Source organism: Pogona vitticeps, chromosome 5 (assembly GCF_051106095.1).
Source record: "Pogona vitticeps strain Pit_001003342236 chromosome 5, PviZW2.1, whole genome shotgun sequence".
Lineage (NCBI taxonomy): Eukaryota > Metazoa > Chordata > Lepidosauria > Squamata > Agamidae > Pogona > Pogona vitticeps.
The window spans coordinates 167,098,555-167,117,175 of NC_135787.1; the positions used below are offsets into that span (position 1 = coordinate 167,098,555).

The following is an 18,621-nucleotide window of genomic DNA, read 5'->3' on the forward strand; positions in this document are numbered from 1 at the left end:
ATTTACTTCTGGATGCTTACATAAATGTTTCAATTTCATCTTCTTCAGCATTTGTACGTGGAGCATAGATTTGAATGATGGCTATATTGATAGTTTTTCCATGGAATCTGACTGATATTCTCTCAGCTTGTGCATCATAACCCCTAACTGCCTATGCTACATCCTGTCTCAGTATTAAATCTACTCCATTTCTTCTGAGTTTGTCATTTTCAGAGTACAATATTTTGTAGTCGTCTGAGTGAAAACATGTCATTCTAGTCCACTTTAGTTCACTGACACTAAGCACTGCAATGTTTATACATTCCATTTCCAGCTTTACGGTTTCCAATTTACCTTGATTCATACTTCTCACATTCCATGTTCCAACTGTATTTGTTTTGCAGCATTGGACTTTTTTTTCACATCTGTCTACATCAGCCACTAGACATCCTTTCAGCTTTAATCCAGTTGCATCATCAGTATAATTTGTACTTATCCTTTGCCCTTCCCCAATAGCTGAGTGAGTGCTTTCTGACATGGGAATCACGTCTTCCAACACTATCTCTTGTTTCATTTTTTTATCTGTCTCATCATAGGGTTTTCATGGTAAGGAAATTTCAGTAGTGATTTACCACTGCTACTTTCTGCACAGTACTTACAAAAATTAGCATGTCACTGCTGTTGCTTCCTCTGCCAATGTCACCTTCAGCTACTGCTGCTGCCCATTAGCTGCCATCCTCATCACCATAAGAACTAATCTATTTTCTGCTGGTGCAGCCATTACTCCTGAAGAGGGTGAGTGTATCTTAATCTGATGCCTCAGCTGTGACCATTTTGCCTTGTGTGACCCTGAAAGGAGTCTAGGGCTATAACAGATTCTGGCCTCCTGACAGCATTGCTCTCAGCTTCACTGAGACACCCTGTTCCTATGCCTCCTTGTGTTATCTGCAAATTAGCTTCAGCAGCCGAGGAGGAAAGCATACTGCAGCTGTTTGTTGTTTTAATAAATGTCTAGTGATGTGTGTGGTGGTACATATAGCACACGTTGTCCATATTCCTTCAAGATGATCTAGAATATCAATTCTCTTCTTCCTACTAAAGCAGTCCTAAGCAGAATCTCGTTTCAATGGCACAGTATTTTATCCCTATGTAATAAATGAAGGAAAGGGTATTCTTCATACCAGGGAGATAGCTTCGTACTAGAGGATTTTTTTTGTTGTTGCCATAAGGGCAAATATAGGCTTCAGCATCAGTGTGGCTACAGCCTTTAAAGCAGCTAGCTAAGTTTAGAGAAAAATAAAAGAAAATTGGTCACATATTTCTACCAGTCATGTTGCATGTTAGTATTTGTGCTTTGTTTTATAAGAGGCATGAATAGTGCCCCGCATTTGACTAACACAGAGTGCTAAGCCTTTAAATTATCTTTTTAAAGAAAGATATGCCATGAATTGAACAGTAACAAATCTGCACGGGTTCGGCATGGTGATGACATGGTCATTGTCCAATAGGCGACTGCAGAGACTGCTTTTCTAATCCTACATTGCTTTCTTATACGATACCCAAAAAAAAAAAAATCTGTTTGGAGGGATGGGAAAGGAGCATCCTGTGCTTCTCAACAACAGAAGGTGACCGTGTGAATGCTGGAGAAACACGCTAGCAACAGAAGCAGAAGTCTCCAGATTTCCTACTAGAACAGCAGACGTGTGCATTTGCTCAGTGCCAAAACAATCTTCTGAAAGGGGCCTTGAAAAGAAAAAGGAAAAAGAAAAAACCCAGGGAGAAAGGGAGCTGTTGCCTCATCTGATGTTCTCATTTGTTGTTTCTCCTCTTGTATTGTAGGGAATTTTAAAGGTCTGTGTAAGCAAATCGATCACTTCCTCGAGGACACAGAGTATGAAGCCGACACAGCAGAATATTTCCTCCGTAAGTCTGCAGATTCTTTTCCTTTGAACTGGCATGTGTGCCTAGCATGGGTGCCCTTCGTTCTTTGCTGATGATGTGGTTCACTGCTGTTTCCCTTGAGGATGGGCACACTGGGGTGGTGAGGGAGGACCACACATCCAAGTGCAACACATCTTGGGGTTTTTATGGACCTGCTATGCAAGGTTCTGCTGCCAAAACACTCCTTCTCACACTTCTCATGGATCTCTTGAGAAAAAAAATTCCTCCAATAAATGTTCGACCATCAATTTTACAAAGTGTCAATACACTTCCAATGAATTATATTTCAGTGTGAAGAAAACTTTCTGGCCCATCTTTGACAGCACTGTGCTAGCAGAAGACCCATTTATAAAAACCTTTGCATATTTTCTCAGCTGCACAAGGGGGGTATCTAAGACAGGGAAGTTGGGTCGGTTTTATTTTGCACACACGGTTGCACAACTGATTTTGCAAGTGGTTGTGTAAGGAGTTTTGCAACTATGTAGTATTGTATAGCAATGTCACTGGGAAGCTTCACTCCAGTAGTGTTATATTGGATTTAGACCTCTGGCGGCACAAGTAAGTGCCACAAAATGTATGTGTGAGCTGGGGTTGTCTTCCAGTCGTGTCTCCTCAACTGCGCTTTGTACACCTTCTGCTTGGTAGTGACTGCCAAAGCCCCAGGCATCTAGATTGAGGCACCAGCAGTTGTTGAGGAGCAGCAAAGAAAAGTGCAGTGGAAATTGGTGGGGAAGAAGCTCAAAGCCAAACCATGTGTTACTTTAAAAAACGACAACTCCAAAATAGATGAAATATCAAAATTTAAAATTCAGAATGCACACTTAACATTGAGAGTTGCAAATGACACATACACACACACACATTCATGGCCATTAAATGCCACCATAAACCTTTAAAAGGGCTGTGTAAACATATTGGAGAGAATCTTTCCCAGTCGCTCTCTTGACTTTAATTCGGGTGATTTGGAATCGAGAGAGAAAGAGAGAGAGAGATTGAAACCCTCTTCACTGCCATCTGTGGAACGCATCCCAAGGAACAAGTGTTGCAATTACTAGGCTAGTGCAATATTTCCAGACATGGCATGATGCTTGGCAGTGACATGGTGGCAATGATGATTATGATGGTGATGACGACAATACATATGTTTGAGACCTGTGATGGGTTTCCCCCCCCCCCCCGGCTTCGTCCCAGATAAACTGGCATCTAAATTGTCCATCAATGATCAAAGGAGAAGAACTTGCGATTGTAACAGACAGCTCACTGATGAGGGGAGCAGAGAGTGGCATGCCCCCTCCTTAGACATTTCAAGACAGCCAGATCCCCTACTGTCCCGTCTCTCCCTGTTGCGTAATATATTGCAAAGAAAAGGGACTGTGTCCATTACACCCTCCCCCATTCTTGCATTCCCCTCCCCAACCGATATAAACATTGCATGCCAGTTTGGTGCCACAACACTGTCTTTTTTTTTTGTACAACATTTTGTAGACACCAATAGTATGGGAGAGCTAGAGAGGAGGTTTATGTCTCCCCTGCCTGCCTGCTTTGTGGGATCTTGTACTTTCTGTGAGGAAAAAAAAGCATTTTTAAAAAGGAAGCAATCTTCAATGATACACCATCTCTTTAATTATCCTTTTGTTCAGATTTCAGGATTGGGCAGATTCAATTAAATGTCAACTAGCAATCATTCACTTTCCCCGTAAGGCTCTATTTTAAGGCCAAACTATACGTTATACTCATATACAGTTAACTTGACAGCCACTGCTTCATTACAAAAACCTCTTGGGGCCTTCAAAGAGGAAAACAGCTGGATGAAATCCCAAAGGGAATGCAGTTTGGCAGGGAAAAGGTTAAGCACCACTTCCCCTGGCTGCTTCTGCTTCTCTCAGGAGCACATTGCAATTATAATATATAGCCTGGTTTCCTCTCCTTTGCCATTTCAACTTACCAAGAAACTACAGTACTACCCATGACAGTGAAACAGAACTTCCATGTTCAAAGGCAGTATACCTCTGAGTATCCACTGCTGGAGGAAAGCAAACATGGATGGCTGCCCCTTTCACATTCTGCTTGAGAAGCTCTGAAAGACATCAACCTTCTAGCTGTTGGAAGCCAGAATATGGGATTAGATGGCTCTAGGATCTGACCAAGCAGGACAGATCATACACCACTATCTTGGCTTCTGGTGTGGCAATTCTCTCTTGTTCTTTATTGTAAACAAGTGCCATGAGTTCAAGGAGAGGCTGGGCATTGACATATAACTTTTGAGATGACCACTCTAGTGATATCCATTTCTACTGTTTTTCTTCTTGGCTGTCCTGCTCTCCTCCCCTGCCCTCTCTGAGCAAATGAGCAGCATCCGGTTCAAGGAGAAGAGGCAGTAGCTTTCTGCCCCAATTTCTCCAGCCCAGAAGGGTGGGCAGCACTTGGTTCACAGAGTGCGTGCAGTCTTCCACCTCCTAGCCCCTTTTGCAACTGTTGATAGAAAGAGGCTGCCAAACTGTAATGTCACTACTCAGAGAAGACCTTGTCTTCCCTTCTTTTTTAAGAAAAAGGAAGGGGCTGCTCTATCCTGGCAGTCTATGGGGTTCTTTCGTACAGAAGGACGTGCTAGCACCTTTCTGTACCATCGAGCCACTGCAACTGCTGCCAGTTTTGGAAGCAAATGCAGTAGAAAGCTCAGTGGCAGATGCTAATCTCTAGCAGTAGTCACTGGTCACCAAAAAAAAAAAATCATTGTTCTGGGGGCTGTGTTACAGCCTCCCCAATAGATGGGGTGGAATTCCAATGCAGCCTCCAACCCTGGGAATTTGGCCATTCCTGATCTACCTTTTGGGGTGTATTAGACCAGGGCTGGACAGAGGCAGACAAAGAGTTACTGGTAGATCTCTGGGTGATATGCATCAGTTCAGTAAAACTTCCAACATCTAATACAGCAACAATTAGAAAACTTTCTTCTTCAACCTAAATCAGGTTCTTGGAAACAAACACTTGTGAGCTCGTTGATCATACAGATCTTAAATCCCTGGTCTGAGTGTGTATTAAAAGGCTTTCTGTTCCCTAATTCTTGTCATATGTCTGCCCCCTTGTTTCCCGGATGTCTCTGGTTGGCAGATCTCAGGGGTCTAGTGAAAAATAACATAGATTCCACAAGACTTGGCTAGACTTGGGATCAAATTACATGTTAATGAGAGAGCATTCCCAATGAGTGACCCACTTCTCCTCCATAATGGGATTTCCTTAGCAGGATATACCTGAACAACCAGACTAGCAAACAACACTCCTGTTAATCTTCCAGTGATGAATCACATGTCAAAACATAGGAAGCCGTGTTCAATTCATGGAACTTCCTTTTGAATGAATATGTACAGAGTTGAACTCTTAACTTACTAATTGTTGGTTATTACTCTGCAGTGGCAGATGTATTTAGGTCACACTAGAATGGAGCAGATTTTACCTTTAAATGTTTGTTTATAAAAAAAATCTATATGCCATTTTTGAGAGAACAGGATCCCCAAAACAGCTCATAAAATGATAACGCCAGTCTTGTTCCCGAAAGTCATCCTGTTTCTAGCAGTGATGTAATAACAGCCAACAACTGGTTCATTTTAAAAGGGTTTAGTGTTGTTATTATTGTTTTTCTTGCTTCTATATATACTGTATAAAAATCCCCCTATATATATAAAGGGGGACTGGAGAATTCATGGAGGAGAGAGCTATCAGTGGCTGCTGATAACATATTATACCCAGTGTCCACTGCAGCATGTCTCTCTCTACAGATTGCTAGGGAATGTGAGACAGGAGCTATAGCTATACTCATGTCCTCTCTGTGGTATTCCCATGGGCATTTGGGTTGGCCCTTTGAAAAGAGAATGTTGTACTAAATGGGCCTATTGTTTCATCTAACCTGGCTGTTCTACTGATTGGACCCTGTCCTGAGATCTATTGACGTAGGACAGGCTAGAAACACCTGAATAAATGATGGATGGATGGATGGATGGATGGATGGATGGATGGATGGATGGATGGATGGATGGATGGATGGATGGATGGATGGATGGATGGATGGATGGATGGATGGATGGATGGAAGATCTTATGGTCTCAAGGAACAAAAGTGGTTTTGCAAATGTGCTTAACATGGCACTGTGTTGGGGGGAGGAGATATGATTGCAGTGGACAGAATACTACGTTTTTACCAGGAAAACTTGGATTTGAATCTTCACTCAACTACATAGCTTGGGTAGTCCAAGCATTTCCGATTTCTAAATGGTGAGACTTGAATGAGGGAAATGATAGCTTGAGCAGATTAGAGGACTAATGGGGCTCAGATATAGATATAGATATAATGTGACACTGACCATGCAACATCACATATACAATTGTATCCTCAAAGGAATATGCTAATAGTGTTTATAACTTGCTATTCCTCTTTAGTGGCAAAATCATTAAGAATTTTTGCACCATACTTCATCATAATAGGCTGATATACTCAAATATGAGTGTGATCAAATAAGCACATAACACATCAAAATCAATGCCAAATGCAGTGACGAAGCAAATATAAAGGAAGCAAAAAGAAAAGGGAAAAAAAACAGGGCAGACAGGCCAGCTAAAACTTTTGGGTGAACAGAAGCCTTCACTGCAGAATAAGTGTCAGCTGCACTTCTGTGGAGAAAGAGTTTTACAAATGGGACGCTAGAGCAGATAAGGTGAGCAGAGATATGTCACCACCAAGGAAACCTTAAGAAGCGTGTGCATTGAGTACGACCATGCACATGTGATTGTGAGCAGATGTCTTGCAGACACTCATGCCTATAAGTGAAAGCATCCATCCCATCTTGGAGGCCACAGATGAAGAGGTGAATGCCTGTCTGCCAGAGGATGTGCCCTCTGTTTTTCATTATCATGCTTGTGCCAACAGCATCCATAAGAACTCCAGTGAATATATGACAAACACAGTGGCCAGGAAGAGAACTCTTCCAGTAAGGATGCCTACTCAAGTGTAGCTACTCACTGTACTGAAGTAGGTGGGGAGCAAAACCTCTGATTATGGTCCCAGGACATGAGTAAGGAAACATGGGAACAAAACAGTCTCTAAGTAATGAGGCACCAAGCCATGAAAGGCTTTCTAAGTTAAAAATGGCAGTCTGATACAAACCAAGAAGTAGTTAAGCCTGGGACAAATCTCATGATGTATGTTTATAATGACCACTTCCAGATAAGAATCTTGCACAATATTTTTTTTATAACTAAGGTCTCCACGCTGCTTTTAAAGCCAGCGCTATTTACAATGCACTGCAGGAACCTTATAAAACCTAGACAGTAGTAATCTCATAAAACTAGTCTAGTAAAACATCGCAGTGACCCATTAGCACCTACATATTTCCATCCTTTTTTCTATAGAGCTATCCAGCTATGCAATCAAGAAACCGTTAGATTTAACCTCTGCACATTGATTATACACTTTCATGTAGGTAGCAAACGCAAAAGACAAGCATAGAGGGCAAAGAGATTTTGCTACCTTCCTAGCAGAACTGGAGCTAAGGAAAGGAGAAGGGCTTCAAATATGTAGGGCTGCAAATAAATCCACTCTTTGTAATAGCAGTGAATCCTGCCAATTGAGCTCAGAGTTGCACTTGTGCATAAGTATTCTGAATAAGAGTCCTCTCCCAGCCAGTCCAAAGTGGTCCATAAAACTCTTTGTTGTTTTTGCTTTGGATTAATATGTGATGTGTGAAAGAAAGATGTACACACCTTTGGTCTCTAAAAGGACCGTCAGTATGTAGGGCATTTTCTGATGATGAGCATCTCCTGGCATTTGCTAACATTCCCCACTGTTAAATCTCATTAATGCTTTCCAGAAGTAATTAGCAGAGCATAGCACCATCTCTGAAACATGGCCAAAAATCTGGGAAAGGCAAAAAGAAAAAGAAAAATACTTGTCTTGCCTGTTGAATGCAGTTTTAGAATCCTCAGGACCCAAAGACTGTCATGCCTGTGTTTTGCACGGCAATGATGTTGGCGCTCTGTACATGTGTCGTAGAATTAGCATCACACAGCCTATAGGGAATGAAAGAAAGATGACGAAAGGTTTAAGAACATGCCCCCTTTTCATTCTCTTCTTCCTTCCCTGTCCCCCTTTATTTGTGTTTTCTGCATTTACGCAAAAATTGTGGATTCTTGAGCAAAACAACAGAACACCATCTGGCAAACCAGGTGCGAAATAGAATGGCTTGGTGTGTGATTACCTTTTGTACTTGACAATGCAAACAAAAAAAGGCCAAATGAGAAGCACAGGAAGGCAACAGGAAGCAAACCTTCCAAAGCTGCCTCCTTACTAAGTGAGATCCTTGGTCTACTTAGCCTAGTGTTGTCATCTCTGGCAGGAGCCGCTCTCAAATGTGTCAGGCAGGACTTCTTCTAGCCCTACCTGAAAATTCTGGGAATTGAACCTGAGATCTTTTGTCTGCAAAATATCTATGCTCTATTGCTGAGCTAAGTCTCTCTCCAAATCCATCACTCACATCCCAAATATGGGGACAGATCCGGTATTTGTTTCCATAAACATTTTGTACCTGTCAATTTTTAACATTTAGGATAACCACACCACCCCTTCAAAGTAGACCAGCGTGATTCAAGGTGATGCAAGGAATGTTTCAAATGCAAAACTTTCCAAAACCTCCCAGCGCACTTCAAGCTACAGCAACTGTTAATCAGGGTTCAAATAACCTGTTTTAAAAACTTCCTTTGCCCTCCCAAAGAAGAGCTGCATAATAACATCTACTTCCTGAAGGAAATGATAACAGTAAAACTCCACGTGGAGAATGCAAGGGGAGGTTTTTTTAATAAATGAATGGACCCTTGATGAAAAGTCGGCAGAGAACAGAACACATGAGGCTTGCTGGAGAGTTTTGAAACAAAACCATGTCCTTTCATTCATTGAACGCACTACTTGCTGCATTAGGATGTGTTCTGGAACTCTCATTCTTTGCCACTTGACTCGCAGAGATAAAATGTTTGATCAGGCACAGACAACCACACTTTCATTATGGATCAGCACAGACAATGGACAGGAATCCCAGAAAGTGCACTCTGACCAAATCTGGAGGGGCACAAGTCACTCACGCCTATTATAGAAGGCACCCACAATTAAGGTCCTATCAGATACCATTAGTCATACATGAAGATTTACCTACCAATCATACACACATCAAAAGTTGCATCCAGTCCTTTCACTGGAACCCAGATCATATCACAATGCCTAGGCAAATGTGCATGCAGATATCTTCATATACCGTGTGCCTATCAGCCTGCTTTCACACACTGCTTTCTAGATTGAGGCAGCAGCCTCTCTATATGCAGTTGGTAGAGTTTTCCATTAAGCCACTGTGACTAAATGTGACAGCTTAGCATAGGGTCACGTAGTCCTCCCAAGAAAGAAAGCTGCTGCTAATGAAGTCCTCTTACTAATGTGTCTCTTATGGGCTTCCTTACTTCCCTGCATCATAACACTTGTCTTGGGTATTTGCATCATGAAATACACTCCTGTGAATTGGGAGTACTAACTGGGCAAGAAAGGAAGGCTTAACTAGTCACGTCATAAGAATAAACAAGTCACGAGTAAGTAAAACAACTCGGTTTTATTCCTCCCTAGATCAAGAAGAGAGCATGTTCAAAATAAGATTCCACATTAATTAATTATATCTTATCACACAGTAAAGATAGCCCATTCTGTTTTCCAACTAGCAAGTTAATCAGAGGATAGTGAATGGATACTTTTTAACCCACATTGCCATGGCACATATACTGTGGCCTCCTACCTTAGTGCTTTTGAGGACTGAACAACTTAGCATGTGCTGGGCATGCTACATTTGCAGCAAGTGCACATATTAGCCTCAGTACTTCTCACATGTGAAGTTGGGATGCCAGAAACATCTGGGTGTTTGTCTTTAAATATCCATAGGCACACACGTAAGACCTATGGACCGGTGGGGTTTCTCTTTCACATGTATCTGCAGGTATGTGCGCAGAAGCGAGCACATGTGTCGTATCCATGCTGTGCACATTTGCTGTGGGAAGCAATAGCGAAAGCAAGTGCAATGAGGAGCGATGCCTATACACATAACCTAAGGAGGGAGTGTGTATGTATGCATGCCTGTTTAAGTATCCATGCACTACTGCCATCTGGTGGCTGGCATATGAGCGAACGGGAGGCCTGAGAACAGGCACATAGAGACAGCTCTGCCTTCATTTGTTCTGTGCAATATACATGCATATATATATGTATCCCTTATGTGTGTGTCCGTATGCATGCAGGGACTGGTCGTCTGGTTCCATGAGGAGAGTCCTCCACACTTACTTCTGTACAACATCTGTGTTTCTTTTCACAATGCCTCCACTGACTGTTGTTGTCACCTATACGCTGGATACCACACTGCACTGATGGTAGTTTTTAGATGTCACCGCGTGCTTGATCTGAGGAATATGACTCTGGGCTTTCTGGTTTGCCTAAAGGACTCGAGTAAATTGCTGCTACTACCAGATGCCATTTGACGGGTCCCCCAGCCTTAAGTGCACTGCTGGTTTTCTAGTAAACAAGATGTTAACAGTTCATTTGTAAGAGCTTTCTTCTTCTGTTGACACTCTGTTTCTCTCTCCTCCTTCCGTCTCCTTATCACTGGCCTTCCAATTCCTACGCTTCTTTGCTCCATCTTTTTTTGTTCTCCTTGCTGCAATCCTCACCCTACCTCCAATCTCTTATTTCTCCACTTTTCTCACATCGGTATGTCTTCCCCCCTCTCCTCTCCCTTTGTCTCATCCACATGCTGTGTATTATTTCTCCCCTTCCTCTCCTTCCTTCTCTTCCCCCCCCCAAACTCCTTTTCTTTGCTTACAGGGGCTGTAAGGGCCTCTAGTATTTTTCCGATCCTGAGTGTGATTCTGCTTTTCATGGGTGGACTCTGCATTGCAGCCAGCGAGTTCTACAAAACCCGGCATAACATCATCCTTAGTGCTGGCATCTTCTTCGTGTCCGCAGGTAAAGGGCTGGAGGGGCAAGCGGGCCGCCCGTCTGTGGTACCAAAAGATGAGCACCAAGGGGTTAGAGGGGGAGAGAGTGAGAGAGAAATCACGTGATTGAGGGAAGGACTCCATGTGTTGGGAGATCAAGAGAGCAACCACATGCCAAAGAGCAATAAAGCAGTCAAAAGGGGAAAGTGAGGAGCTAAATATTTGCACAGCTACAATGACAACTACTTATTTCTGAATTAATTTACTAGTAGACTATTTTTAAGCCAGCATTGGGGGTGGGGAGTGAGCTACAAGGAGTGCATCACTGCATTTCAACTATGGGGCTTGCAGTGGAATATGATCATGGAAGAACCACATGTTTAAATTCAGCTCTGCTCCAGCTTTGTACTGAGCTGGCCATAGGAGCTCCTGTTCTTAGTTCAAAAGTGAATATGGACGAATGGAGACAAAACCCCTACTGTGTCACACTTTATGTCTCTCTAGCATCCGTTTTCTCCTAGCCGAACTCACTTTTAGTCTTTTAGTACTGGAATTTGGTTGAGAATAAAAAAGTGTTGTGGGGTGGGACAGAGCCAGTTCTATAGTTAGATAGATCTGTTGCCTGGCCATTTCCACATAACATAATAAAACAAAACAAAGCAAAACAGAGGACATGTATCACCAAGGAAGAGGACAAAATGAGATATAGATTTGCAAAAGCTGCATGGGCTTATTTATATTCACAGATGCCAAATTAGATATGATTGTCGTGATTTAAATAAAATTGCATCTCACCTGAGCGGGAAAAGAGTGACCAGGTGGCCTGTTCTACTGCTGAGTCATCTCTCCAAGTGCCCACTGTGGATGGGGCAATTTCAAGATTCCAGATCACCCTTCTTTTTTGGTTCTTCCTGTTTAAGTCTGACTTGGTCTGGATAGCCTTTGAAACAGAGAACTGTTCTCTGTAAAAGAGGGCCCTTGGCTAACCTAAGATAGACCCAAAATTGTTTCTTGAGGCAACAGAAGCTTGCTTTCTTTATTCATGTTGGAGCACTGCACAGTTTAAAATTATAGATGTATATAAAATGTAAATAAAATTCAAACAAATCAAAACAAACACAGGGATCAGTGACAAGATGCCAAACAGGCAGAACTGTGTACACCACACATAGTGTGTTTTGTGTCCCCTTTGCTAGATTGGTGTCCTCAAGTGCAGTGGAGATTGGTGCCCATCACAAGAGCTGAAGGAAAACACACTTGCCACTCCAGTTGAGATTTGCATGGTGTGTGGAGGAGGTTTGTGGCATTTGCTTTAGACTTCTAACAGTCACAGACCAGCACTGGACACTGATAGTGGTAAAGACTGCAGAGAATGCCCTGCAACCTGGTATAATGAAGGACAATAGGGGAAAATGTTTCAAAGTAAATAAGTTAAGTCAAAGGCCAGGAGAGGACACCATGTGATTTCCTCAGAGCTATGTATCTGAGCAATCAGCTTGCAAATTAATTCTATGTTTACATCACCAAAACTATGCACAAAGGAAAGAAAGCTACTTGGCAAGACGCAGAGGTGACATCTTTCAGCACTACTTCTACATATGAGCTGACTCACCTGAATGATTTGACCGTAGGTAGGAAGGGATAGGGTTAGGGCTTGGAAAAAATTGTTCTCAAGTCAATGTTTAGTTCTAACTTTAGAAGACCCCCCCCCCCGAATCAGTGGGACTTACATAAGCATTAAATTAGCACCTTCCTGTTGATTCACTTGGCTTAGTCTAGTTGGGACTAACAACTGGATTTAGGCTGGTACTTTTGGGGGCTACTGCTGCTAGAACCTTGGCCAGTAGTGTTGCTTGTTGGGTGATCCTGGCAGTGGTAGGATCAAAAAAGCAAAAGCAAAAGAAACTTGATAAAGCTCTGCATAGTGCTAGACAGGTGGGTGCAAAAGAAAGTAATGCCATCTCAAGTACTATAAACCAGTGGTCCCCAACCTTGGGCCTCCAGATGTTCCTGGACTACAACTCCCAAAAGCCTTTACCACCACCTCTGCTGGTCAGGATTTCTGGGAATTGAAGTTCAAGAACATCTGGAGGCCCAAGGTTGGGGACCACTGCTATAAACAAACCATACTGCTAATTCAGAGGACCTGAACCCTCCTGAAAATATTCAAGGAATCAAAACTAGAATTAGGTGAGAAGGCCCTGGCTGCATCATGAATGTCTGTGGAGGTATCAAGGCCTGAGAGTTTGAATAAACAAAAACAGCTCTAACCTGTAGCAGGCCATACTTGCTCAAAAAAAGACCAGGTCTCAATATTTATGCAAAAGTTGAAGAATCCAAGGGCCACATGGCCAGAGCTTGGTTTTTCTGGCTGGCTGGCTGGCTATTTGTCTGTTAACTACATCTCCCAAAACACACCCACCGGCATTGCTGGCTGGGGAATCTTAAAGTAAGTCCCAAAAAATAGCCTTTTCTAAGCTCTTCCAGTAACCACAAGAAGTAATCACCTTCTTCCATTTGAAGAGGACTCCCAGACTTAAGCAGAACCAGAACTTAGGGCAATATTGTCATTGCTGCTTTTATTGTCATTTTAAGTAATTTGTTGCTTGTTACACCCTGATGATGTTGTTGAACTCCCTCATGTAGTGTATTAGTAACACATTACCTTTTAGTTGCTTTTTTCTGTTAATGTTACTGAATAAATAATTTAAAAGTGAAACAATGACTCCTAAATTACCCCTCCCCAATAAGGTTTTAGGTGGAATGCATAAATATTCATCATACTAAAAAGAGCAATGGCATTACTAATTGTTATTTTCAAAAAGATCATATTATTATGCCCTCATTATCGCAAAACATAATGTGCTGTGAGTAACATAATGTCTGAAATCCTGCTGCTTAAGGTAAGAGGTTGCAAATAGAGTAGACCTATTGAATCAATGAGACTGATGGAGGAGCTGACTCACCAAATCATCACTGATTCAATGGGCCTGCTCCTTGCAACTTAGTACTGGTTTTCAGCCAGTATGCCCAATGTCTACACATAACGTAGTCCGTGACAATTCCCTAGCTTAGGTCACTAGGTCATGATGTGTACAGTGCTGCCTCATTTGTCACATGCTTGCTTTCACCCAGGATGAAGTGGGACACAGACTGGCATATACTGGGGCATATCCAGCTAAGGAAAATATGCCTTAACATAGGCACTTGAGGCTATGTGGAAACTACACCAGGAACAAAAACTTAGGTGGAATGGTATCCTGTATTTCACTTCACGTGCCCTTCATGTGCCTCAGGGATACTAAAATGAGAACAAAAGTGGTTGTCGATGAGGTGCTTATAGCACAGTTACACTTACAATATCCTCCATCATTGCCAGTGTGACCAGAATTCATTCCACCACATAATCACACCACTTCTGCTGTTGCATCAGCTTTTCATACATATTCACACTAGCAGTATGATCATCTGCCCTTATGGGGGAAATCCCTCATTAGCAGAAAGCCATGGGGGAAAATCACACACACACAAGAGACCATGGGCTGCTCTTTAAAGTCCAGGGAAATGTAGTATTTCTAGGCCTTGAAAAAGCTGGCCCCTGGAAGTGCCTGTTCTTTATTTAAAATATTTTGCAGCCATTGGAAGTTGCATGCATGCAGGAAGACAAGAAATGAAATTCAGCTTCATAGCACTTCATTGATACCAGACTTTTGTCATGTGTTATGACTAACAACCACTTGGATACCTTGCAATATTTGTCAGGACTTTGACTTATCATATTGAGTGAAGAAGGAAGGGACCTGAACATTGCAAAACCTCAGGAGTTCTTCGGTATCCATTCCACTCCAGAAAACCCATTTTTACAATAGCATTTGGCAAAACGCAGTCCCTAGACCAATGGCTCCCAACTGCTTTTTGAGTTGCAACCCCCTTTTATAATAGTCAAGCCCCCCCACCACATTTGCATTAAAAGGCATTTCTAATAGGGTCAGGTCATTCCTTCTCAGAAAGCAAAAGCTTCTTTTTCCCTGCAGAGGGCCTGCTTCTCATACATACTCATACCTGCTGACTTTAATATCCTGCTCAGAAAGGTCAAATAAGAAGTTATTTAACAAGGGCTACAACATATGTAAGGTGATCAGCATGCCCCCCCCAAAAAAAACCACTTCACAACACCCTTGAGGATTTATCTAATTCAAGTATTAGATAGCATCACAAATCCAAGCCTTGGTTCCTACGAAGGGGTTTCTGTTTCACTAGTGGATCCTCTAGCATAGCCTCCCCAAATAAGATACCCTTCAGGTGTGTTCAGCTGCAACTCTCACAGTCCTGCCCTGTCCTGCCACTATCATCATTTATGCTGGTTGTAGATGATGGGAGCTGTAATCCAATGAACCTACAGCATGCCATGTTCCAGACAGAGCATGTCTAGGAAGGTTGCCAGGGCCTAATAATGCAACCTGAACAGGTATGTTTGTTCATTAACAAGGTGCCCAGTATTGCATTGAGCATCCCAGAGAGAAAAAGATGGGGCCCTGAAGTAGAAGGACTGACAGTAAGAGCAAAACTAGAAAATTAAAAGAATCCCCCAATGTGGGAATAGTGGCTAGGAGTGCTGGACTTAAATAGGAGAGGCCAGCTTCAAATCTGGGAAAGGAGTAATTAGAATATTAGAATAAATAAAAGTGCCCTTAAGGGGCTTTTATGACAGACCATATGTGTTAGCTGTGCAGCTCATTTGTGAATCTGAAAATACAGTTCTCTGCTCTAGTGAGCATTCCCATTTTAATTGTAACAGTGGACTAGACTGAGATCTTTTTAAAAAGAAAACAAGAAACACCAATGATGAAACATTGTTTAAAAAGAAAAGAAAGGATCTTGATCTCTCCCTTCTCCTTACTTTGCACAAGGCTACCACTTCGTTCTTTAGGGATAGAAAAAGAATATCATGCTGGATGTGTAAGTAGAGACATGAGGGAAGAAAATGTAGCTTTATTTTCGTCTGATGTTTGAAAAGGCATAGAATAATTTTCAAGACTTTCCCTTCTGTTTATTACACGTATAGTCAAGTCAAAATGTCTTTTTCACATGATGAAGCTCACACAGGCTATCCTTCTTTGCAAACACACTGAGATTGTTGCCCCTTTCATGCATCATATTTAACAGATGCTGGAAAATGGGGACAGCCCCACACAGAGTGAACCTTTCTGATCTTAACCTCTTAACTACAATGCCTTGAATTGGCTTGCCTGTAAAGAGGCAGCTCTGTAGAAGGGGCCCCCAACTGTGCAGATTGGTGCACACATCAATATATTGATTGCAATACAATAGTTTTTCTTGTATAAATGCTCAACGTGTGGTTGGGTCTGAGCCGTGGGCAGCATCAAGAGTAGGATTGACCGTGGGCTTTCCACTTCCTAGTAATCATAGGTTGCTCTTTCAGACTGACATCTCAGCACATTCCAGGCAAGGCCATGAGGTCAGTGAACACATTGCTCCCAAGGGTTTTATGTGCATGCATGCACACACAAACATCATTACACAATTAACTTTTGGCCCAATTTTTTACTTTCAAAAGCCACCTCTGCCTTTCAAAAAGAAAAGATCCAGTGATCAAATGCCTTGTTTGAGAGGCAGAAACATCAGGGAAACTCTTGGGACCACAAGAAGTGGCCTGGGTGACACACATCTGTTGAATCCTGTGTTAGTTCTCCAAAAGGAAGATGAGCCAGGAGGTGGCATTGTCACCTTGACACGTGCTGAGGAACATTCAGAATATCAGATAAATGTCATAAAAGCCACCTGGGGGTGACTGCACTGCAGAACTAACACATTTTAAACAATAATCATATCACTTGGCTATTAGATTTTGCCCCTAATGCCTGGGTAGCAATGCAGAGTATTCAACTCATACCTACAAGACCTCCTGAAATTATATTTGTGGTACCTAATGGGGGGGGACACTCTAATGCTTTCTTCTCTCTTGCCCTTTGCCCGCAGGTCTCAGTAATATAATTGGCATCATTGTGTACATATCAGCCAACGCTGGAGACCCCTCAAAAAGCGACTCCAAGAAGAACAGTTACTCTTATGGTTGGTCCTTCTACTTCGGGGCCCTGTCCTTCATTATAGCCGAGATGGTGGGAGTGCTGGCTGTACACATGTTTATTGACCGGCACAAACAGCTGCGTGCCAGCGCTCACGCTACGGACTACCTCCAGTCCTCTGCCATCACCCGCATCCCCAGCTATCGCTACCGCTATCAGAGACGCAGTCGCTCCAGTTCCCGTTCCACTGAGCCTTCTCACTCCAGGGATGCCTCTCCTGTCGGGCTCAAAGGGTTCAATACCCTCCCATCGACGGAGATCTCGATGTATACCCTGACCAGGGACCCCATGAAGGCTGCCACTACCCCCACCGCCACCTACAATTCAGACAGGGATAATAGCTTCCTCCAAGTTCACAACTGTATCCAGAAAGAAAACAAGGACTCTATCCACACTAACACAGCCAACCGCCGGACCACCCCTGTATGAAGCCATCGAGAGGGGCTGAAAATGGGGAACAGGGAAGGTGGGAATGGGAATGGGGTGCAGGATGGGAGGGAGCAGTGGGGGAGGGTAGTGGGGCAGGTCAGAGGAGAAAGCAACTATGGGGGAACCTTCCGAAAGCAAAAACAAACAGGAAAAAAAGCAAACAGAAACAGAAAAAAAAACTTAAGCAAAACTTCTGAAACAAAACAACAAAAAGTTCAAAAAAAAGAAAAAAGGAAAAAATTAAAAAAAGTTTTAAAAAAAGCAAGAGAAATAAATTTAAAAATATTAAAAATAGAAAATAAATCTAAAAGAAAATGCATGATTTCCCATGTACCATTATTTTAACATTTAATAAAAACAGATTTAAAAAAGGAACCAAGAAGTAATAAAACAAAAATATTAATACTACTACTAATAATAATAATTTTAAAAACCAAGTGGGAACAGGAAAGGCAGTTCTTTGGATGGGGGAGAATCTTTATTTTTTTATCTTTAATTTAATCTTAATTTTAATTGTTTAGTTTGTGTTCTTTCCACTTTTAACCCACTATGGACGTGCAGTTTCCTGAAGATCTCGAGGAAGTAGTAAAATGCAGTGACTTTAGTGTCCCTGTAGACGCCTTCATTTGCACTTGCATGTGGGGTCTGCCTAAAGACACTTACCGGAACCCCTTGGAGTAAATGGTGATTCAACATGTTCTCTTCATGTCCACAGGGCTTAAAAGTGACCTTCCTGTCCTTGGGAAATTCTAGGGATTCACAAATCTCCAGGTCTCAGAAAGTTCAGGCTGATAAACTCGGCCTCATACTACTCCATAGTGCTATCCTGGGGTTAACAGTAATATTGCAAAAAAAAAGAAAACACAACAAAAAAAGGACAAAAAAGAAAGAACGAAAATAAAAAAAGCTTCATAAAAAAGTGGCAATTTTTTTAATAAAAGAGAACCAACTATAAATAAATGTAAATATAATAAGTGGATTTACTTGCAAGAAAGCCAGATAGTATTTTTCTTTTCATCTTTTTTCCAGCTTGAAAACTGTGAAAACTAAAATCTTAGGGGTTGAGAGGCTTCTGAGGAGAAAATGGAAATCAAATCCATTCAACAGGAACAAAAAGTGTGTAAAAGACTCCCAGACCTTGGCTGGCTGGTGGGAGT

General features: G+C 42.1%; 1 protein-coding gene across 2 annotated transcripts in view; it reads left to right on the plus strand.

Moving 5' to 3' along the window:
• CACNG2 (calcium voltage-gated channel auxiliary subunit gamma 2) overlaps positions 1 to 18,248 on the plus strand; it is a 147,013-nt gene extending 128,765 nt beyond the window's left edge. Inside the window, exons 2-4 of one of the 2 annotated variants that reach the window (XM_020787711.3) lie at positions 1,819 to 1,902; positions 10,816 to 10,956; positions 16,929 to 18,248. In XM_020787711.3, the coding sequence (XP_020643370.1) occupies positions 1,819 to 1,902; positions 10,816 to 10,956; positions 16,929 to 17,464 (761 nt within the window). In that variant the 3' untranslated portion in view covers positions 17,465 to 18,248. The remainder of the gene's footprint in view (positions 1 to 1,818; positions 1,903 to 10,815; positions 10,957 to 16,928) is intronic. The other variant, XM_020787710.3, reaches the window with a different exon arrangement.
• Positions 18,249 to 18,621: the final 373 nt, after the last annotated feature.